Genomic DNA, 18700 nt, shown 5'->3' with positions numbered 1-18700 from the left:
GAGATTTAGCTCAGTTGTTCTGCCGCCTGCCTTGCAAGAGAAAGGTCCTGAGTTCGATCCCTGGTACAAAAAAAAAAAAAAAGAGAGAAGGAAATCTGGACTGGGAGGGCAGGTGTGGGACACAGTGAGCCTCCTGCGGTAGCATTACAGAGAAGTATGGGAAATAGGGGAGTGAGGCAGGCAGGCCAGGCATGGGACAGGGAAGCCAGGTTGGGATTTGACTTCATCATGGGTCGTGCTGACAGTGCTGAGCTTGAGGAGGGGGAGCTAGAGGCACATGGCTCTGTGTGTAGGGGGTAATAAATATGGTGACTACATTCTGCTTTTTCAAAGCCCTTCTTTACCTACTTGGCTGGATCCCCATTCACCCTGAAATGTCAATATTTCCTTTTTACAGATGAGGAAATTGAGGCCCAAGTATGTTAAGTGATTTGCCCAGGGTCACAGTTCAAAGTGTAAAAGAACTGGGACTCACACCCAGATGTTGCTGGCTCCAACTCAAGTGCTCTTTCTAACATACCACATTGTGTGGCAATAAAGGATGAGGGAAGACAAGGAGGCAGCAGTATTTACTGCGGGCTAGCTGTGTGCCAGGCTCCTGCCAGATGCATGACATAGTCCATCTCACTCAAGGACGCCATCTTGCTCCTAGCTGCCTCTCTCACAGTATCTACTGAGCCAGACACTGGGTAGTTATATGGGGCGTCATGTGTGGCACTGTCTGGACCTTGCCTAACACATCCCTCTCAGTCAGAATAGCATCTGCTCTCCCTTCCTTCCCTGGACCGTCCCCAGGCCCCCTTCTGCAAAGAACAGGGCAGGGAAGGACAGCAGGTACCAATCCAGAGAGCCAAGGCAGGTGCCACCCAAGGAACAGACACTAGGCTTGGCCAGAGCTACCGCTCTCAGGACCCTCATTAGAGCCCTGAACCCGTCCGAAGCTGGTCCTGGGAAATGGGGGTCCACATGGCAGTGGGTGGGGCAGAATGATCTGTACTCCTAGTCTGTGGTATGGATTCAGCCACAACTAGCAGAAAGCCTACACTACTTGCCAATGTGGGTGCTAATTCCCCCTATTTGACAGGTAAGGAAATTGGGGCCTGGACAGACAGATGGCTTGACTTTAGAAACTTGGTATCCAGTGGCAGAAGTGTATTTGAGCCCTGGTCTTTGATGCTCACCTATGCTCTTCCCACTGCCACACTGCTGTCCCCATCCTGGGCAACAGTCCATGACAGCTGTCGGCTACACTCATCTCTGCGACCCTAGAGCTCCTCTCCTGCTCTCCATCGCCACCCCAATCCCCTGCAGCTCACAGAAGGCTGGCAGAGGAGGCACCTGGGAACACAGCCCCTGATTCGACCTTTACATTTAAAGTCCAGGAAAATCCTGAAGGGAATGCAAGTCTGTGTGAAAGACGGAAAGAAAGGGAAGAAAGACTGCAAACGCGGACAATTAATTGCCAAATGAAAGGGGCCAGGCCGCAAAGATGCTTGTTCCTCCAGAGTAAGACCAGCGCTCCCCTTGCCGGCTGGGACTGGGTGGGCGGGGTCTGCGTTAGGGTTGAAATCAGATGGGATGTGGCCAGAGGTTCGAGGGCCAATCAGGAGGGGCAGCTGGTAGCAGAAATAGTCGCCAAAGGTGCGCTAAGTCGGTGGGTCAGCCTTGTGGTTTTAGGCTGCAGGCCAGGAGGGACAGGTAGCAGGAAAAGAGAGGAGTAAGGGAATGGCAGAATTCTGGAGGAAGGGGAACCTGGAAGTGGAGGGCAGTGAGGAGGTGCTGCCCACTTGCGCTTCAGCTCTGCTCAGCGCCCTGGGGACCCTGCTTCCGGGAAGGAGGAGAGTGTGTGTGTGGGGGGGGGGGTCCCTGGGGAGGCGACAGAGACCTGGCTTCCCACGGGGACCGATTACAGGACTTGGGAGCAGCCTGTGCCAAACACCACTACTGACCTGGCACTACGAAGAGCCTTTTGCGTTGAGAAATTTATACCATTCACTCAATCCATACAGGTCTTTGAGGAGAAGAGAGTTGGGGAGGGAGGGAGCCAGGTGGGCAAAGAAGAGTGGAGAGAGAAAAGAGAGACAAAAGGACAATAAAGATTTAAGACAGGGAGAAGCCAGGAGAAGGAGACACGGAGAAAGATGGTTTCAGATGGGTGTGAATCTTCCAGCCGAGAAAGGGAGAAGGCAGCAAGGAGGTCTATGTCGCAGCCTGGTGGTCCTAAGGACCTCAAGGTCAGGGCTGCTGGAGTCTGCTTCTTGGGCCAACACCCGCTCCAGGCCCCACTGTTACAAGCTCCTACCCTCTTCTGCTCTCCTGGGGGCGGTATTTCCCGACGTGGATATCGTAGTTCTGAAGTGATGAGCAGTTTGAACCAAAGAAGGCACCCTTGCAGCTAACAAGGGACCTCAGCAGTCCCGCCGCACCAGGGTGAGCTGCACTGGGAGCCAACTCCAACTACAGCTCCGGGCCCCTCAGCGCCCCTCCTGGTCAGTTAAGGTATGGAAGGGAGGAGTTTACTCCTTTCAACTGCCCTTTACTTTGCGAGTGCTTACCGCCTAAGAAACGATAGGGGCTGAGATACAGTAATAAATAAAATAAACGTTCTGCTCTCCTGGTGCTTCCATTCTAGTGTAGGAGACAGTAAGAAAACAAACACACATATGGGTTAACTAGTAAGAAATACTATGAAGGGGCCTGGATTTAGCTCAGTGGTGCCATCGCCTGCCCCACAAGTGCGAGGACCCAAGTTTGATCCCCAGTACCAAAAAAAAAAAAAAAAAAGAAATACTATGGAGAAAAACTAAGCAATGTAAGGAGACAAAAATCAACTGGAGTGCTATTTTAATTTGGTGTTTCTCTAAAACCCCAACATTTAATTAGAGACCGGGGATGGACAGAGTGGCAGAGGGCAGGCAGAAAGCTCTGGCCTTTACTGGGCACCTTGTGGTTGGTTAGAGAAGAAAGGTGCTTTGTGGGGTGTGAGGGTCGGGCTAAGTGGACCCTCTCGTCCTGTGGTTTGTGCACTCCTCTTCACTTTTGCATTCCCGACACCTAGTATAACGCCAAGCACATAGCAAGTACTGAGGAAAATTTCGGGCCATGTCCAATTCCAATATGGGTATGAGAAACTACAGGAGGGACGCTGTGCTCCCAGATGGCCCCGGAAGTCCATCAATGTCTTGGTAATCACATAATGTGATGCTAGGGGTGAGTCCAAAGTCAGGCTCAAATCCTGGGCCTGGGCCCCATGTAACTGTGTATACTTTGCAAGTTATTTAACTTCTCTGACTTCAGGTTCCTATTTTGTAAAATCAGGATAAAAATTCTTCCTGACTATATTGATATGATGACTGAATGAGATTAAGCACTTAGAATGGTGTCTAACACAGAGTGGGAAGTAAATAAATGTTAAATATTATAACCATTCATTACCTTAAGACCAGATATGGGATCTAATGACTCTAGGTCCTTGTTGACTCTGAGTCCACTTGTGTGCACACGATGCTACTAGTCAATAATGTTATTAGTGTCTGGCGTTGTCATACTTGTGCCATGATTTTGAGTCCAAAAGTCCGTGATCTGCCACATGATGGGGCCTCAACCCTAGGGACACAGCCTCTCTCTTCTCCTGGCATGAGGCATGTGAAGAGTGCCCCAAAGGCCCCGGTTCCCTGCTGGCTGCCCTGGCCCGAGGCCCATCCATCTGTCCCAGCCCACCAACCCCCCCCCACTATCTATCTCCGCCATTGCCCATAGGTCTGGGTAGGTCTCAGAAGACAAACGGCCCATGATTAGAGGCTGCTGTGCAGGGTTACAGATTGTGTGCCATGAAGCCAAGTGGGCTGGACTTGGGGTAGGAGCACCTAGTACAAATCACTGGGGAATGAGTGCCATTCATCAGGGCCTGCTGCCTCCACAGGCAGGTGATACCTGAAGGGGACAGGGATGTCACTTTTCTTGAATACAACAAGCAAGTTAATAGAGCCCGACCTGTCCCAGGCATGGGGATCTGAGGGTGGGGCCTTCCCTCTGGCCTCCTTCCCATCTCTCTCTTCCAGAACTCCAGACTGGCTGAGAAGGTACTTCCCACTCCCCACAGCTCAGTTCAGCCAGCCTTGCAGCATCCCCCTTCTTTGGTCCTTCCAAAAAACCCACCTACTGATCCTTGGTTGACCCTTCCTTTTGTTTATTTGTTTTTGTGCTTTTGAGGACGGAACCCAGGGCCTATGGCACTGAGCTACATCCCCAGTGCACCCCCTTTTAAAATTTTGAGATGGGGTCCCACTAAGTTGCTAAGTTGCCCAGACTGGGCTCAAACTTGGAATCCTCCTACTTCAACCTTCCAAAGGGATGGGACTACTCTTGCTTTGGGTTAGAATACTGGATCTTCTTTTCCAGTCCTCATAGTCTCTTTTAAGACTCATCATGAAACCTCCTCCTTCAGGAAGCTCTCTTAGATTTGCAACACTCCTATTCCACCTGCCTGCTACCTCCATTGTTATGAGCAGTTTGTGGCTAGTACCCTCCCTTCTTTCCAGCTAAAAAGGAAGCATTTGAAAAGCTTGCCTACCATGATTATACCCAGTTGTACCTGGCACTCTGCAGTTTGTGGGAAAGAGAGCCATAGAACTCAGTGATTTAAGCTGTGACAGACCCTTGAGGCAAGTACCACCTCCCCCCTTTACAGCTGGGCACACTGAGGCTCAAAGGGCATGTTCATCCCTGTGACTACCAGTTCCCTGCTGCTCCTAGCCAGATACCACGGAGTACCCACTATGAGCCAGCACAGGAAACCAGCCTGCTTTGTCCACGTCCAGTGCTCACTCCTCTCCCTGAGGCCCTGCTGGTGAAGGAGCCACAGGCCAGGTAGCAGCAGCTCTGAGTTGCTGAAGCCTCCTCTCCCTGCAGGCCCAGCTTCCAAAATTAATGCCTCATGCCTCCCTGCTAACACCCTTGAGTCGGTTTCTCTGCTAGCATGTGGCTGGCACTCTGCCTGCTAGTTCATTCATTTGTGGACTTGGGTCCGACTGTGAGTCTCTCTTTGTTCCCCTAATTCCTTGCACCAGGCCTCATGCATAGTGGTACTCAAATAACAAGCAAAGGAAAATATTGAAGAGAATAAATCATCCCAAGAAACCAAGCTTCCCAAGGCCCTCAGGTGCAATGGGACCCTGTGCATTTTGCCAGGCAGCAGCTATCCCCAGACCCAAAGCATGGCCTTGGGAGTCCAGAGACCTAGACTGGGTCCCTGCCACTGCTACATACTGTCCATGTGGTCTTTGGAGTGTTACGTAACTCTCCTATGCCTCAGTTCCCCCATCTGGATGAATGTCATTTTCAACTCTTATGAAGATAAAATAATTATACAACCTGCATGGCACAAGGTGAAGTTGTAGGTATGGGTAACAGTTATCTTCATACAGTATTTCTGTTGGAGAGGTGTTGAGCATGGTGTTTCAGAGAAGCCTGTGCTCAACTCAGGTGCTGGAACTTTCTAGTGCCTTTCTGTGCCTCAGTTTCCTTACATGTCAAATGAAGATTAACAGTACCCACCTCAGAAAGTCACTGTGCAAATTGGGTTCCTATACCCCAAAGTCCTTGCCTGGCACTTGGTCAGTGCCACACAGCATTCAACTCTGTGCACTTTCAGCAGCAGCAAAAGGCAGCCTGATGTCCCTGTATCACAACTCAGCAGCAGGGATGGGAATACCCTCCCCTGTGGCCCATCTTAAGCAGGGACAATGCCTTGTGGGCACACTTGCCATGTGTATCTCCTGTGCCCATGACAGATGTTGCCAGCTAGTCACAGTTCTCTTTCCCACCAAACTCATACCCACATTCAGGCTCCTTCTCAGCACAGTACTTTGTGGCAAAATGACAAATTTCTTGGAGTCCTGGCAAGGAATTCTCTGCTATCCCTGCCATAGGTTATGGTTCTGTTTCCAGACCCTGGGAGACCAGGAGGAGGGGACGCTTTGGTGACCTGGGATCTTTCAGAAGAGGATGGGGGACTCACCAGAGATGTTGCTGGCCAGGGAAAGGCTCTCACAATGCTGAGTCTGGCTGGAGGTGGAGACAGGGTTCAGTCCCAAGAGGAGAATGGCCTGTGGACACAGGGAGGGGAGGGACATGGTTAGGCCGAGGCTCTGAGTAGTCTGGCCTGCTACTTCGTGCCCCAGCTCTCTTCCCAGTCCCTCTGTGTTCAGTCTCTTCCTAGTCTCCCTGTCCTCCTTTTTCTATGTCCTCTGGCCCTGGAGTTTCTGGAGCTGCCCTGCTCACCAAGAGCCTGGAACAAGGCTGGTAAGAGAAGCAGCCCCCACAACTAGGGCAGAGTACTTTTATTTCTGGTGGCGAAGGTCCTCCAGTGAGGCTCTGCCAGAGGAAGCCATTTCCAACACATGAACACCAATCGTGGCCTACCAGTATCTTGCCTTTCTCCACCCCCCCCCCCCGTCCACCCAGGGCTCACAGACCCTCATTAGTGTACCTCCCTCCCTCTGAGGGAGGCTGAGGTTAACCCTGGGCTCTGGTTAATGAGCTGCTTCCTGGGCCCTCATCCCCACCTGACTTATTATTACAAATTAAGTCTCAGTATATGTCAACCCCTTTCACCTACCTAAGGCCAGTGCAGCAGATGAGGAAACTTAAGCATAGAGAAGTAAAAGGAGGAATGTGTCTGGAAGCATGGTTACCCTATTCCAGGGAGAACTTTCACCCTTTGGCCTCCTGGGGGTTTCATGTCACTGATTCCAGAATTTCAGCTCAGTTGGGAAGAGGGTGGCACAGGCTCCCTAACTAGAGGTCAGCCCCTTTTGAACTAACACCTCCACACAATCACTGCATCCCTCCCCTTGAGGTCACCGCCCTTCCGTATGGATTTAGAGTCTAGACTCTAGGTAGAGCTAGCATGTAGCTGTGGTTTCACTCTACAGCCAGAGGCAGATTCCTTGACCTCTCTGTGCCTCAATGTTCTCATCTGTAGAAACAAGTGTAATCTTCCTCCTGCAAAATTCAGGCCTTTTTATGGACCAATTGCAAAATTCACTACAGAACTAAGTCCAAGATGCTGAGCTCCAAAAGCCACTGGGAAAATGAGATCAGGAGAGAGGTAAGTCCAAGTCCTGTGGCGAGCTGTTAGTCTATCTAGAGTCAGGTGGCATGCGCCCTTCACTTGTGACTCCACCTGGACACAAATGCTCCGTAACAGGGCCATATTGGGGCTTGGAGCAAAAGGAAAAAAAATCAGTAATAATATTACTATATAATAATAGTATTACTATATTGAGATTACTGAGATTTTTGGCCCCCTCTTTACTTCTTGTGCTTGAGGAAAATGCCTATCCATGTTACCCTAGTCTGGGCCCTGCCCACAACCCTCCTCCTAGGCTCGTCTCCAACTCATCCATCATGGGGAGCCCATGGCTGTCCCTGCCCCTCCTCCTGGCCCCCTCCCTGCTTATCCTCTATGGACCTCAGCGTCTTTTCCCATCCTTAGAACCCAACTGCTATCTTTTCCAGAGCCAGCCTTCTGTGCACACCTGCCAGGACCACCCTCTCCTGCCCCTCCCTTCAGCCTGCCCCCACTGGCACCAAGTCCTTCCCCCTCAGGACCCCATGATGAAGCAGGTTCTGCTGCCTTTTCTCGCTCCCTATACTTCCAAGTGGAATGGAGCAGTCTCACTCCTGGGCAGAGCCTGGTCCCCTACCTCCTGAAGAAGGCCCCCCGGGGTTCACAGGATCACACTGTTCCCTGAGTGGCTGCCTGAGTCCTCAGCAGGCTTTGCTCACTCTGCTCTCTCACTGGCACACTCCTCTGGCCTGGCTGCTTTTCACAGGACCAATCTCTAGGCTCCCAAGTGGCGCCTAGCCCCATACCCCCATCCTACGCTCAGCACACAAAGCAGTCCCCAAATCACCCTGGGGTCAGCTAACCTGATTGTGGGCCTCAACAGTGATTAGCACAAACTCATTCATCTCTCTGGCCCTGAGAAACTTCCAACACTCTATTAATCAGTAATTAAACTCCAGTCTCCAGAGAGGTGAAGAAGCATTTTTACCCTCATTTTTCATTGCAAACACAGAAGTAGAGAGAGGAGGAAGCCACCAGGCCAGCTAGTGGGACCTGCCAGCTAAGCAGAGAGCAGCATCCTTGTGACAAAGCTGTATTTCTCATTTAGCAGTCAGGGAGACCCAGGCTCTGCTCTGTCCCCAGAGATGAGCAGCCTGGCTGTTATGACCAGAGGCCCCTTCTAGAAGGGGACTGTATCCTGCCTTCAGCTTCTCTCCCTCCCCCGTCCCTCTTCACCTCCCAACGCACACACACACACACAAACACGTGTGCACACACGCACACACACATACACCCACTCACGTGCGAGCGCACAAATGCACAGAATCAGACTCAGCTCAGCCACATGCAAATTAAAGAAACTGGAAACACCCTCTTGGAAAATAGCAGCCCTTCTGCCTGACATTCCACCATTATTCATCTATCTTTAAACCTCTATTCGTGCTTCTCTCTTCCGGCTCCCCCTTGAAGGCATATCATGTTCTGGTCCCATCTAATAACTCAGTACACTGGCCCTCCTGTGTTTGTATACCCTCACCTGTGTAGCTTTTTGCCCGCGCCCTGCTCCCTACTAACCCTAGACCTGGTGAACTCTGCATTTTTCAGAAACCAGGTCCAGAGCCTCTCCCCAATCTTCCAAAGTGAAGCTACTCAGTTTCCTCTTCAATTTGTCCCTAATCCCCAAAGTGCCCTGTACATGCACTGGCCCCTGTGCTCAGGAGTCACGTTTGGAGACTGGAATAGTCCCAGTTCAAGCACCCACAACCCATGGCTCTAATTAGATGGCACATATATAGGCCAGAAATTCTGTTCTCACATCTTAAAGTCCTTGGGTTCACAGAAGAGCAAAGCCAATCTAGATTCCTCATAAAACCAAATGCCACAGGGTGAAGGGCTCATCTGTCCCTGGATGCCTATACCCAAAAGCTTACGTCTTCTTCTCAGATATGCTGGTTCACCAGAGCCATTTTCTATCCACAGAGGACCTGTGTTGCATTATGCAAAGGAAAATGCTTTTTAAAATTCTCAAACCAACCTTTTCTCCCTGGAAAGGTTGGCTATAGCAGAATCTTTGCCTGTGCCCCCCTCTTGCTCTTAAGAAGGTTTGTAAAGGCTTCTGGTTATACTTGAATCACACTTCCAGAAAAGTCCAGAGTTTCCCTGTATGTTTCTTCCTATTGTCTGCTGATCTCCTCTTTGGCATTCACTACACTGCACTGTGTGGCAGAAAGCAAACAGGGAAGGCCCCAAGTTCCGCATTTGCAGCTGGGCTAGTTGAGGTTCCCAGGGTCAAAGAGCAGCTGAGTGGAGACTGGGTCGGTGTCGGCCCTTGGAGTAGATGGATGAAGTGGGGTGAGGTGGTGCCTCTAGCCTGGCCAGGTTTCTGGCAGGGCAAAGCACAGACAGAAGGAATTCACAGAGGAGAGGGGAACTGCAAGGAACCTGTAGATGGGTGAACGGGAGAGCTGGAGCTTGACAACTGCTGCCCTCCTCCTGCCTCCAGGCCAGCACAGAATCGAAGCTGCCATCCCAGTTCCCAGTGTGACTCTGGCATAAAGGTTAATCACACCCAGAAAATGCTTATTAGAGACCATAAATAACCACGCTGCTGAAGCTCAGTTTGGTCTTTAAGGTACAAAAGGGCAATTTCTTTTGGTGGGATGATACAGCGATTGACCTTTTGCAGAAGGATCGAAAGGGCCTAAAGGGCTGCCCCTACCTCCCAAAAGTTCCTAAGGAACAAGGAGAGGGACCACCTTCCTTCCTCTTTCCCAAATACCTCCCATGCTCAGCTGGGGAGAACCCGGAACTCTCGGGCCAGGACTGAGCTGATCTGACAGCCACAGGCGCAGTCCTAGAATGGTCCTCAAAAATCCTTTTCCTCCTGCTGAGTTCTGAGCCCAGTCCCGCCACAGACTGCCCGACTTTGGGTTAGCCACCTGGCCCTTGGGGTGCCACCTCCTCTCCTGTGAAGCAGAGACAATGAAGGCTTTCTTCCGCACCTCACAGGGATGTGGACCTCCTGGGGGAAGGAGGAAACTTAACTCCCCTGCAAGTGTCAGCATGGCCATTATCACCACTTGGCCCTTGGGGCTGCAGAATCCTCCACAGTTCAGGCCCTACTCCTTCTGCACAGGCCCACTCCATCATCTGCTCTGCCTTCCCTGTGAGTTGCCTTTGTGCAGGAGCTTTTCAGAATAAAAGAAAGGTTCATTTTTGTTTTTAAAACCCCCAGATTTAGTGAATTCTCTAGGCCCCTTGCTGTATGAGGATTCTACATTCCAGGAGTCGAGGGCTGTTGAATGTGGTGGCACATGCCTGTAATCCCAATACTCTCAGAGACTGAGGCAGAAGGATCAAAAGTTTGAGCATCCTGGGCAATTTAGCAACTTAATGAGATGGTCTCAAAAACAAACAAACTAATAAAGGCTGGAGATATAGCTCAGTTGGAAGGTGCTATGTTCAATACTAGTACTGCAAAAACAACAACAATAACAAAGAGTCTGGGGCTATGTATGTCATTGGACAAAAAAAAAAAAAAGAAAGGAATTCAGAGAAGGATGAGGACAACATACACAGACACACAAACACATGACACACAAATTCACACACAAAGAGGATAATAGCAGGAAAAGGTGAACAAAACCAAGTGCAGGGTGCCCGTGGAGTTTCAGATGGGGTCTTCAGTATGTGTCCACAGGCTGGGCTTTCAGACGGAAGTGAGCCAGAGGATGGGCAGCATAGATGTGGACCGCTAGGAGGAGAGAGAAAGCCTCTCAGTCAAGGGAGTGGGGGATCCTGTGTGTGTGAGTGGGGCTGGCCACAGTATACGTGGGGTGGGGGGCCATCTCAGACACCAGGCTGAGATGGGGCCAGAGGTCTGGGGTGCCCAGGTGGTCTCCTGAACAGCACAGTGTCAGAGCCTGTCAACCCCATCATCTGCAGGTGTGAAAACTGAGGCCTGGAAGGGAAGCTTGAGTCCCTGCTCTGTGAGACAGCTCTGCAGGTCAATGATAAAGCTGGGCCTTGTTACATTTCATGGCCTAGGAGACCATGGGTGCCCTGACTTGGGGCCAAGAGAGGCCCCTGACTCTCCAGTGTGACCAAAGTCCCCTGGTCCTCCCTAGTGATGCCCCCTCCACCTGCAAAGCTTCCCCGGCTCACACTGCCCCCTGCTGGCTGAGGTCTGTCTGGGTTCCCCAGCTCCTCTATCCCTTCTGACTGCTTTGCTCTGCACTGCAATCAGGAGGCGCCTGTCTGCAACAAAGCCAAGAGAAGCAAATCTAGGTGGGAAAGACAGAAGGGGTCATAAATCACAATTTATTTACAAGCTGACTCCTGTTGCATTTAAAACTAGGATCTAGTTTGCAGAAATAAAATAAATGTGCAACAACTCTTTAAAAACTGTCTACACCTCGGTAGTCATGGTGCTACTGGGGACAGGGAGGGCAGTTTTACGACCTCAGCACAGGAAGGGGTGCCAGGCAGAGGGGTCAATCAGGGTTAGGATTGCAAGCAGTGCCCAGCACAGCTGAGGCCGTCAGAGAGCACTTCTATCTTTTGTTGTTGTTGTTGTTGTTATTTTTTGAGACAGGGTCTCACTTTGTAGTTCAGCCTGGCCCTAAACTCACTATGTAGCTCAGACTGGCCTCAAATTCTTGGTGATCCTCCTGCCTCAGCCTCCCAAGTGCTAGGATTATAGGCGCGCACCACCACACCCCACTTACCTCTGTCTTTTTTGATCCACACAGAAGTCCCCTAAAGACTAGCCAGGGTAGAAGTAGACCAGGGCCAGAGGGCAGTGATGCCACCCACGTGTCTCTTCTCAGGCCTCCTGACTGTGTAAGACTTTTGCCCCCACAGCAGCCCCTTCTTTCTATCCTGACCAAGATCCAGCCATCCCCTCACAGCCTCCTTGGTGACAGCCACGACCTGTTCCCACCCCAAGTCAGACAGCCTTGCTTCCTCCAAAAGTGGGTGAGTGGTGAAAGATTATTCCAGGCAGACAAGAAATAACTTATTGTTGCATTTAATTAACTTAAATTGCTGTTGTACAGAGAAGAAAAAATGGAACGGAAGATCGGCCTACAGTTAAGGGAGAGGCACACCTTGGGCGTTCCCCACCTCTAGGCTTTTTCTTGGGCTCCTGGGCTCAGGGTGCTCCCTGCCCTCACCTCTGCTCCCAGACAAGGCAGCCTCACAGCAGGGCTGGACCTGTGGTTATCTGCTTCACACATTCCTGGCTCTGGAGTTGACATTTGCCCTTTAAGGACCCTAATTCAAGCCCATTTGGGTTATAAGCTCCTGAGAACAGGTCTGTGCTTGGCTATTTTTGTACCCTCAGAGAGGCCTGACACAGGCCACAGTACACGTGGGTAAATGAATAAATAAGTGAATGAATGAATGAATGAATGAAAAGACGAGTTTGCATCTCTTTTACACCTTGGACCATGGGACACAGTAATGATTCCTACCAGGCCATTTTGACGCTCACTTCTTTTCCTCATTTCCTCCTGCCCCAGGGCATGCTCCTCCTCCTGGTCTTGGCTTCCTGCCTGACCATCTTGGTCTCCTGATGGTGTACTGAAGGAAAGAGTGCTTTGGGGTAGGGAGGCCAGGGCTAGGATCCTGTTCTGACTCTGACAAACTTGCTGGGGCCCTTTGACAAGTCATTCCCCTGCCCCCTCCCCAATTCAGTTTTCTCAAATAGGAAATGAGAAAGGCATTGTGTTCCCAGGGTTCTTTTCCAAGTCTGAACATGGTCTGGCTCCAGGAATCACAGGAGAGCAGAAATTCAGACACCTACCTTTCGGGCCAGAGAAGTGCATGCTGGAATCTCTTATCTGCACCTTCCTACCTGTGTGACCTTGGGCAAATCACTTAAATTCACATCTGTAAATGGGGCTAATACCAACAAAACAGCTGCACTCCAAAGCTCTTATACACATAGTGCACAATCAAAAAGCATGGGGTCAAATGCACAGTGAGCACAAACAGTAGCCAGCTGTTACTTGGATCTGTGAAAATTGTTTCTTCCCTCCTCCCCAACTGTCTTTCTGTGCTCCCTGGCTTGTCCCCTGTTCATCTATTCTCCATCACCAGTCTGTTTCCAAGAAGTGGTGGCCACTTGCAAAAGTGGCATGTGCACTGCTATCATGAGGTAGATTTAATGGCATGGAGGTGGGGGGCCCTGGAGCACTGCTCACCTCCCATCCCATCTCACCTCCTCCTCTGACTCTCATGTATTCATTCTCTACCTGCTTGCTATGATCTGAATTTAGACACTCACCACTGCCTCTCCCCTACCACCTGCCTTCACCTGTCTCCATTTTTACCTCCCTTCTTCTCTTAGTCTTCCCTTTGCCCCTCCTTCTCTACTTCCTTTGCTCCCTGCCTTTCTTCCCTTCTCTCTCTCTCTCCTTCCCTCCCTCCTTCCATTCCTTCTTTCTCCTTTTACTGAAAGGTTGCTCAATAACAAACTGAATTTTCTCATTCAATTCTCTTGACTTCCCCCAAAGTTGTAGCCTTTGCTATCTACATCTGTACGGGTGACAAGCTGATGCATATAGATATGGTAACTTGTCCGCAGTTGTTACCATGGTGACTGGAGGAAAAGGGCAGGAGCCAGGTTCCTACCCCTGGCTCTTTTTTCTCCTCTTCTGCTCCACCCTCTTCTTCACAAGCTTGGATCCTTCAAAAGTCAGATGGGTCTGAGTTACATGTGCCTCTTGACCTCTAGCTCCTGGCTGCAGCCTGGCTCCCTGAGAGTGGATGGTGAATTGGGAGGTGGACACTGTAGCACCAGTCAGCTGGGTGGACTCAGAAGGGCTAAGTTTGTTTCTCACAGAGGCTGGGAGCCTGACCCAGGCTCCGATCCCATCCCTGGGTGCCACACAGCTCTGAGCTGTGAATGGCTCCCAGACACCTGGAAGCCTCCCTGAGGGGTCAGGCAACGGAGCTGAGGTGTCAGGACAACCTTAGAGACACCAGCCACATAGGTGACACCATCAGTTGGGCTCTCAGCACAGCTGCTGGCACTAATTGGGGGAGGCTGTTTGGGTGCAGCAGTAGAAGGGTGTCCTTGCAGGACCAGCATTCAAAGGGGTTTGAAGAGAGCCTGGAGGGAAGAGGAAATCATCAGAGGCTGGAAAGCAGGCTCTGTCTGACAGAAAAGGCTTAAGAGTTTGCAGCTGCTTTCCCTGGAAAGCCCTTGCCTCTCCAGGCCAGGAGGGGGTGGAAAAAGGGCCTCTGGACCAAAGCCCACTAAGTACAGAGATTTAGGGCAGAAGTTAGAAATAACCACTTCATCCTCTGCTTCTTTGCCTGTAAAAGTGAATTAGACAAATCTAGACCATGCTTGGCATCTGAACTAGAAGAAAAAAAAATCCCATTTCTCAGGCTCCATCCTAAAGACGTAGGTTCAGTAGGCCCATGGAAAGCTCAGGAGTCCTTCTATTTTTAACACTCATCAGAATTGAGGATAAACTGAACTGGTCTTCAGCTGGGGAGTGGTCTTCAGCCAGTGGTCTTCAACTGGGAAGCCATTCTGCACCCCAGGGAACATTGAGTTCAAATGACTGGAGACGTTCTTGGTGGCTACTACTGATAGACAGCTATGGGCATTCAGTGGGTAGAGGTCTGGGATGCTGCCCAGCACCCTACAATGCACAGGACAGCCTGTGAATGTCAATGGTGCTGGCCTTGGGAAACTCTGGGCTGGAAAGTCTCACCTTGCTGAAGGCACTCAGCTTCCTGTCCATCTGGGGTACAGGTGGGAAGTGCAGAAAGAATGAAAGAACAGAGGGAGAAGCCTTCAAGACAGGAAGAGGCCCTGGGTTGCCCTGTGTCTGGCAAATGCTCTGTGTGACCTTGATCAGTCATTTCCCACCTTTGGCTTCAGTCTGAGGGCAGGACTCCTCCTGGCCCACTGGGCAGATTGGAGGCCCTTTCGCTGGTGCTGTCCTGGTCCTGCCTGGTCAGGGTGGGGAGTATGCAGGAGACCAAGCAAAGTCAGAAAGGCTGGCCTGCTGGTATGACCATAGGGAGAGGGGGTGGCAGCCTCTCCCTAGAGTGCCCCAGGGTCGACACCTTGGAGGCAGGAGACAGAGCCTGTCCTGGATGCTGGAGGAGTTGGGCTCCTCTGTCTCGGTGAGCTGAAAGACAAGGGGTAGAACCAGGTTGGGGTTGAGTCATGGGAGCTTTGGGTGAGCTCTCCACAGAGGAAGGGCTTCTCTTGCTTCTCTAGGGCCCTGCAATCCATGTATGTCATTGCCCCTCCCCCTATCTTGATGATAAAGTGAGGACTGATGAATGAGGAGGAGCGGGGAGGGCTGGATCACCACAACCTGCCCTCAGGTTGGGACTCTGAGTAAACCAAAGGGTATTCTCCTTCCTAGCCTTCAGTTTTTCCTACATCCACCAGCCCAGATTTGATGGCTAGGAAGAGCTGCAGCATCGCTCAGGTCTCTGAAATGGAGATACACGGGGCAAAGGGCACGGCAGGAGAGACAGATGCATACAGAGTGACCCAGGGACTCCAGGCCAGGAAGTTTGGCCCCACAGGAGGCTTTAGATGAGCGCTATTCAAGGGGCAGTTGGGATGGTCAGACTGGTTGGTTTGCCCATTAAAACTGTTTGCTATCGGTCCACAAAAATTGAGAGTAAGCATTGGAAACTTCAAGGTGAATTTGTCCTTGCTGTGTCATCCAAGCAAGTTGTCAATAAGCTCATCTTGGACAGGGTCTAAACCGATTCGGAGGTTGTCAGATTCACAAGGTGAATCATGCAGTGCAGCCTGCTCAGGAGGACACAGGCCAGTCTGCCTGGAACTGGAAAAGCCCCACCGTCCTCCCACAGCTGGTTTGAGGAGACTGCATGAGCTGCAGGAGAGAGCACATGCTGGGTCCTCAGGAATGGCTTAGCTCATAGGGACAGGTTAGTGATGGCTAAGCTTAGGGTCCAGGGGAGGAGTGTGGCGGCATTGGGGCTGGGGGAGGGACCCCACCCATGAAAACAGCAGGTCTCCTCCTGGAGCTTCGGTGGGGGCAGGCCCCTCACAACGTAAGCATTCCTTTCTTGATTCTCCATCTTGGTCCAGTAAAGAGACAAAAATGCCCAGAGAGGTTGGGTAACCTGCCAAAGGTCACTCATCAGAAAATGGCAGAGTCAGCTCCAATCCTGTCAGTTTTAAGGACCCCCTCCTTGGGGATGCACGTGAGCCCCACCACTTCTGAGCCCCATGTTTCACAACCTGAAAGCAGCATTCACAGTCAAGCCATGGGTCTAGCCATAGAGAGAAAGGACCCTAAAGGCTGCCCCATTGCTACCCAGAGAGAGCTGGAGAGTTCCAATGTGGATTGAAGAACAAGATACCATGGGAAAGACATGAATGCTGGTGCCCTGGGCCACTTCTGCCTTGCCCAGGTACTCCTGCCCTGCAGTCGGCAAAACCAGGGCAATGAAAAGGAGGGAGACCCAGGCTGCCATCAAGGCCTTACCCCAGTTCCCACCTGGGGACTAAAGCATCCTGCATCTGCTCCCTACAGACCTCAGCTTCTGAGAAGTTTCTTGCCTCTTTGTCTCCTCAGCCTGGATCCTAATCTTGCTCTGGTGATTTCTCCCCAGCCCTCCCCTCATAAAGTACAATGCTGCCGTTCCTGGCATGTGGACCAACATTCCCAGTGCCATGGAGACAAGGAATGGAGTCCCAGGCTGGAGCTGGAATCTCTCAATGGTGCCTACAGCACAGCCTTGCATAAGCCACTGGGTCATCAACCCATGTGCAGAGGAGAGGACCCTGTCTGTCTAGCTTGCCGTTTCTCTCTATGGCCAGACCCATGGCTTGACTGTGAATGCTGGGGAGGCATAAATGAGTATTCTGTTGGTGGAGGAGGCGTTGGTGGAGGAGGAGATCAATGTGGTTCAGGCAGAGGGCAGAGGCATGGAGCACAAGATTCAGGACTGTCTGGTTTTCCACCTCTATAATGGAAGAGAGGGGCTGTTTGGAGTCAACTATTGTGTACCTGAGCGAGAGAAGCTGGTGGCACAAAGGGAATGGATACAAGGAGGGGAGGGAAGGCAGATGTGAGACCAAGCCCAGGACACAGTGACCAGCTCCCTGTGCTGACCAGCCTTGCCCTGGCTGTCTTGGCATATGAAGCAGCAGCCCAGCTTCTAAGGCTCCCAGCGGGGATGTATGTCCAGGGCAGGACTCAGAGGCTCTCCATCCTGCTACCCACTCCCAGTGCTGACCCTATTGCCTGTGGGTGCTCAGCTGCCCCCCGGGCATCAGTCCTCCTGTCCTGATGTCGAGCTTGCAGGTGACCACACCTGTTCATGGGTTTAACTGTGCTGAGGCTGAGAGGAAAGGAAAGGTGGTGACCAGTGGAGAGTAGCCTCCAAGGGTGTGGCAGGCAGGGGACACTTTGACGAACACTGTGCAAGTGGCTCACTCCCCAGTGAGCACACATACTGTGTGTGTGTGTGTGTGTGTGTGTGTGTGTAAGAGATAGACAAACAGAGGACACCCAGTAGGGAGCAGTTAGACCACATAGGCAGCAGGCTATATTTCTTCTGTACCCCACTGCTGGGGTGGAGGCCCAGCCCTGGGGTGGTGGGGATGGAGTGAGGGATGGGGGACCCTTCCACGCTCTGCATCTGCGGCCTCCACACCACACATGGGGCCTCTGAGCAGCCCTGCTCTTGGAAACTCTTCCGACAGCTGAAGAAGGTTCCAGACAGGGGGAAGGGGGTAGTTGTGAGCAGTGAGGAGAAGACGTTCCCAGGAACTACTCCCCAGCCAGGGCTTTCTCTCTCTGTCAGCTTGAGCTGGTGTCTCCGTCTCTACATCATCTGTAGTTTCCTGCTCACCCTCAGTCTCTCTTCAGGCCTGCATCATCTATAAAAAAACTGTCCTCTCTGAGCAGCCCATAGGCACCAGGCTGGATTGCTGCTTCTGCCAGTGGCACTGGGGCCTTGAGGGCACAGAAACCTGACACTGGGAGACCAGTTCCTTAGAGAACCCTGGACTTTCCCTTAACCCCTGCCCAAGCAACCAAACCCCTGCTGCCAGGGCTTTCTCTTGCAGACTTCACAGCTCAGGTGACATTCCCAGGCCTCACTCCCTCTCCTCTTCTCTGCCTGTCACAAGCTGCCCACCTAGCTATGTCCCCACAGTGGGAGGGGCTGCTCTGGGAATGGCTGGCATCTCTGGGCTCCACTGAGCTATGAAGGGCCTTCTGGAGACCACTGAGACCTCCAAAGACCCTGCTGAGGAGGCTGAGGAAATGAGGAGAAGGAAATGCCTCCCTTGGGTGGCACTGCTGCAGCTTTCTCTCCTCCTAGCCCTTTTCCTTCCGGCAGGCTACCTTCCAGTTCTTTGGGTCTATGTATCTGTCAGAGTCACTGACCAGTAAGCTGTTCCTAATCTCCTAAAGCTCCTGACCTCCCAGCACTTAAAGGCTTAACCAAGATTCTCTGTGCCTCCTGAGAGCTTCAACACCTCTTACCAGTCTGGAGAGTAGACTCAGAAATGTCAGCCAGCCTAGGATAGTGCCCTCTCTTGGATCTTCAGACACAAAGCAGCTGAACTAGTCTGGCCAGTTTCTCTTCTGGGCTCTGACCTAGGCT

At 51.6% G+C, this 18700-nt stretch overlaps 1 protein-coding gene across 4 annotated transcripts in view; it reads right to left on the bottom strand.

Annotated features, from left to right (window-relative positions):
* The window catches only part of Crhr1 (corticotropin releasing hormone receptor 1), a 44039-nt gene that overhangs the window by 19508 nt on the left and 5831 nt on the right, over positions 1-18700 (bottom strand). For 3 of the 4 annotated variants that reach the window (XM_004868666.4, XM_087203959.1, XM_021247534.2), the window contains one exon: positions 6020-6107. In XM_004868666.4, the coding sequence (XP_004868723.1) occupies positions 6020-6107 (88 nt within the window). Of the gene's footprint in view, positions 1-6019; positions 6108-12546; positions 18686-18700 lie in introns of those variants that run through there. The other variant, XM_021247535.2, reaches the window with a different exon arrangement.

The sequence above is a fragment of the Heterocephalus glaber genome, unplaced genomic scaffold (assembly GCF_053883595.1).
Source record: "Heterocephalus glaber isolate CG9 unplaced genomic scaffold, H.glaber_assembly_v1.0 deba00001813, whole genome shotgun sequence".
NCBI classification, from domain to species: domain Eukaryota; kingdom Metazoa; phylum Chordata; class Mammalia; order Rodentia; family Bathyergidae; genus Heterocephalus; species Heterocephalus glaber.
This window is presented reverse-complemented; position numbering and strand designations above follow the sequence as displayed.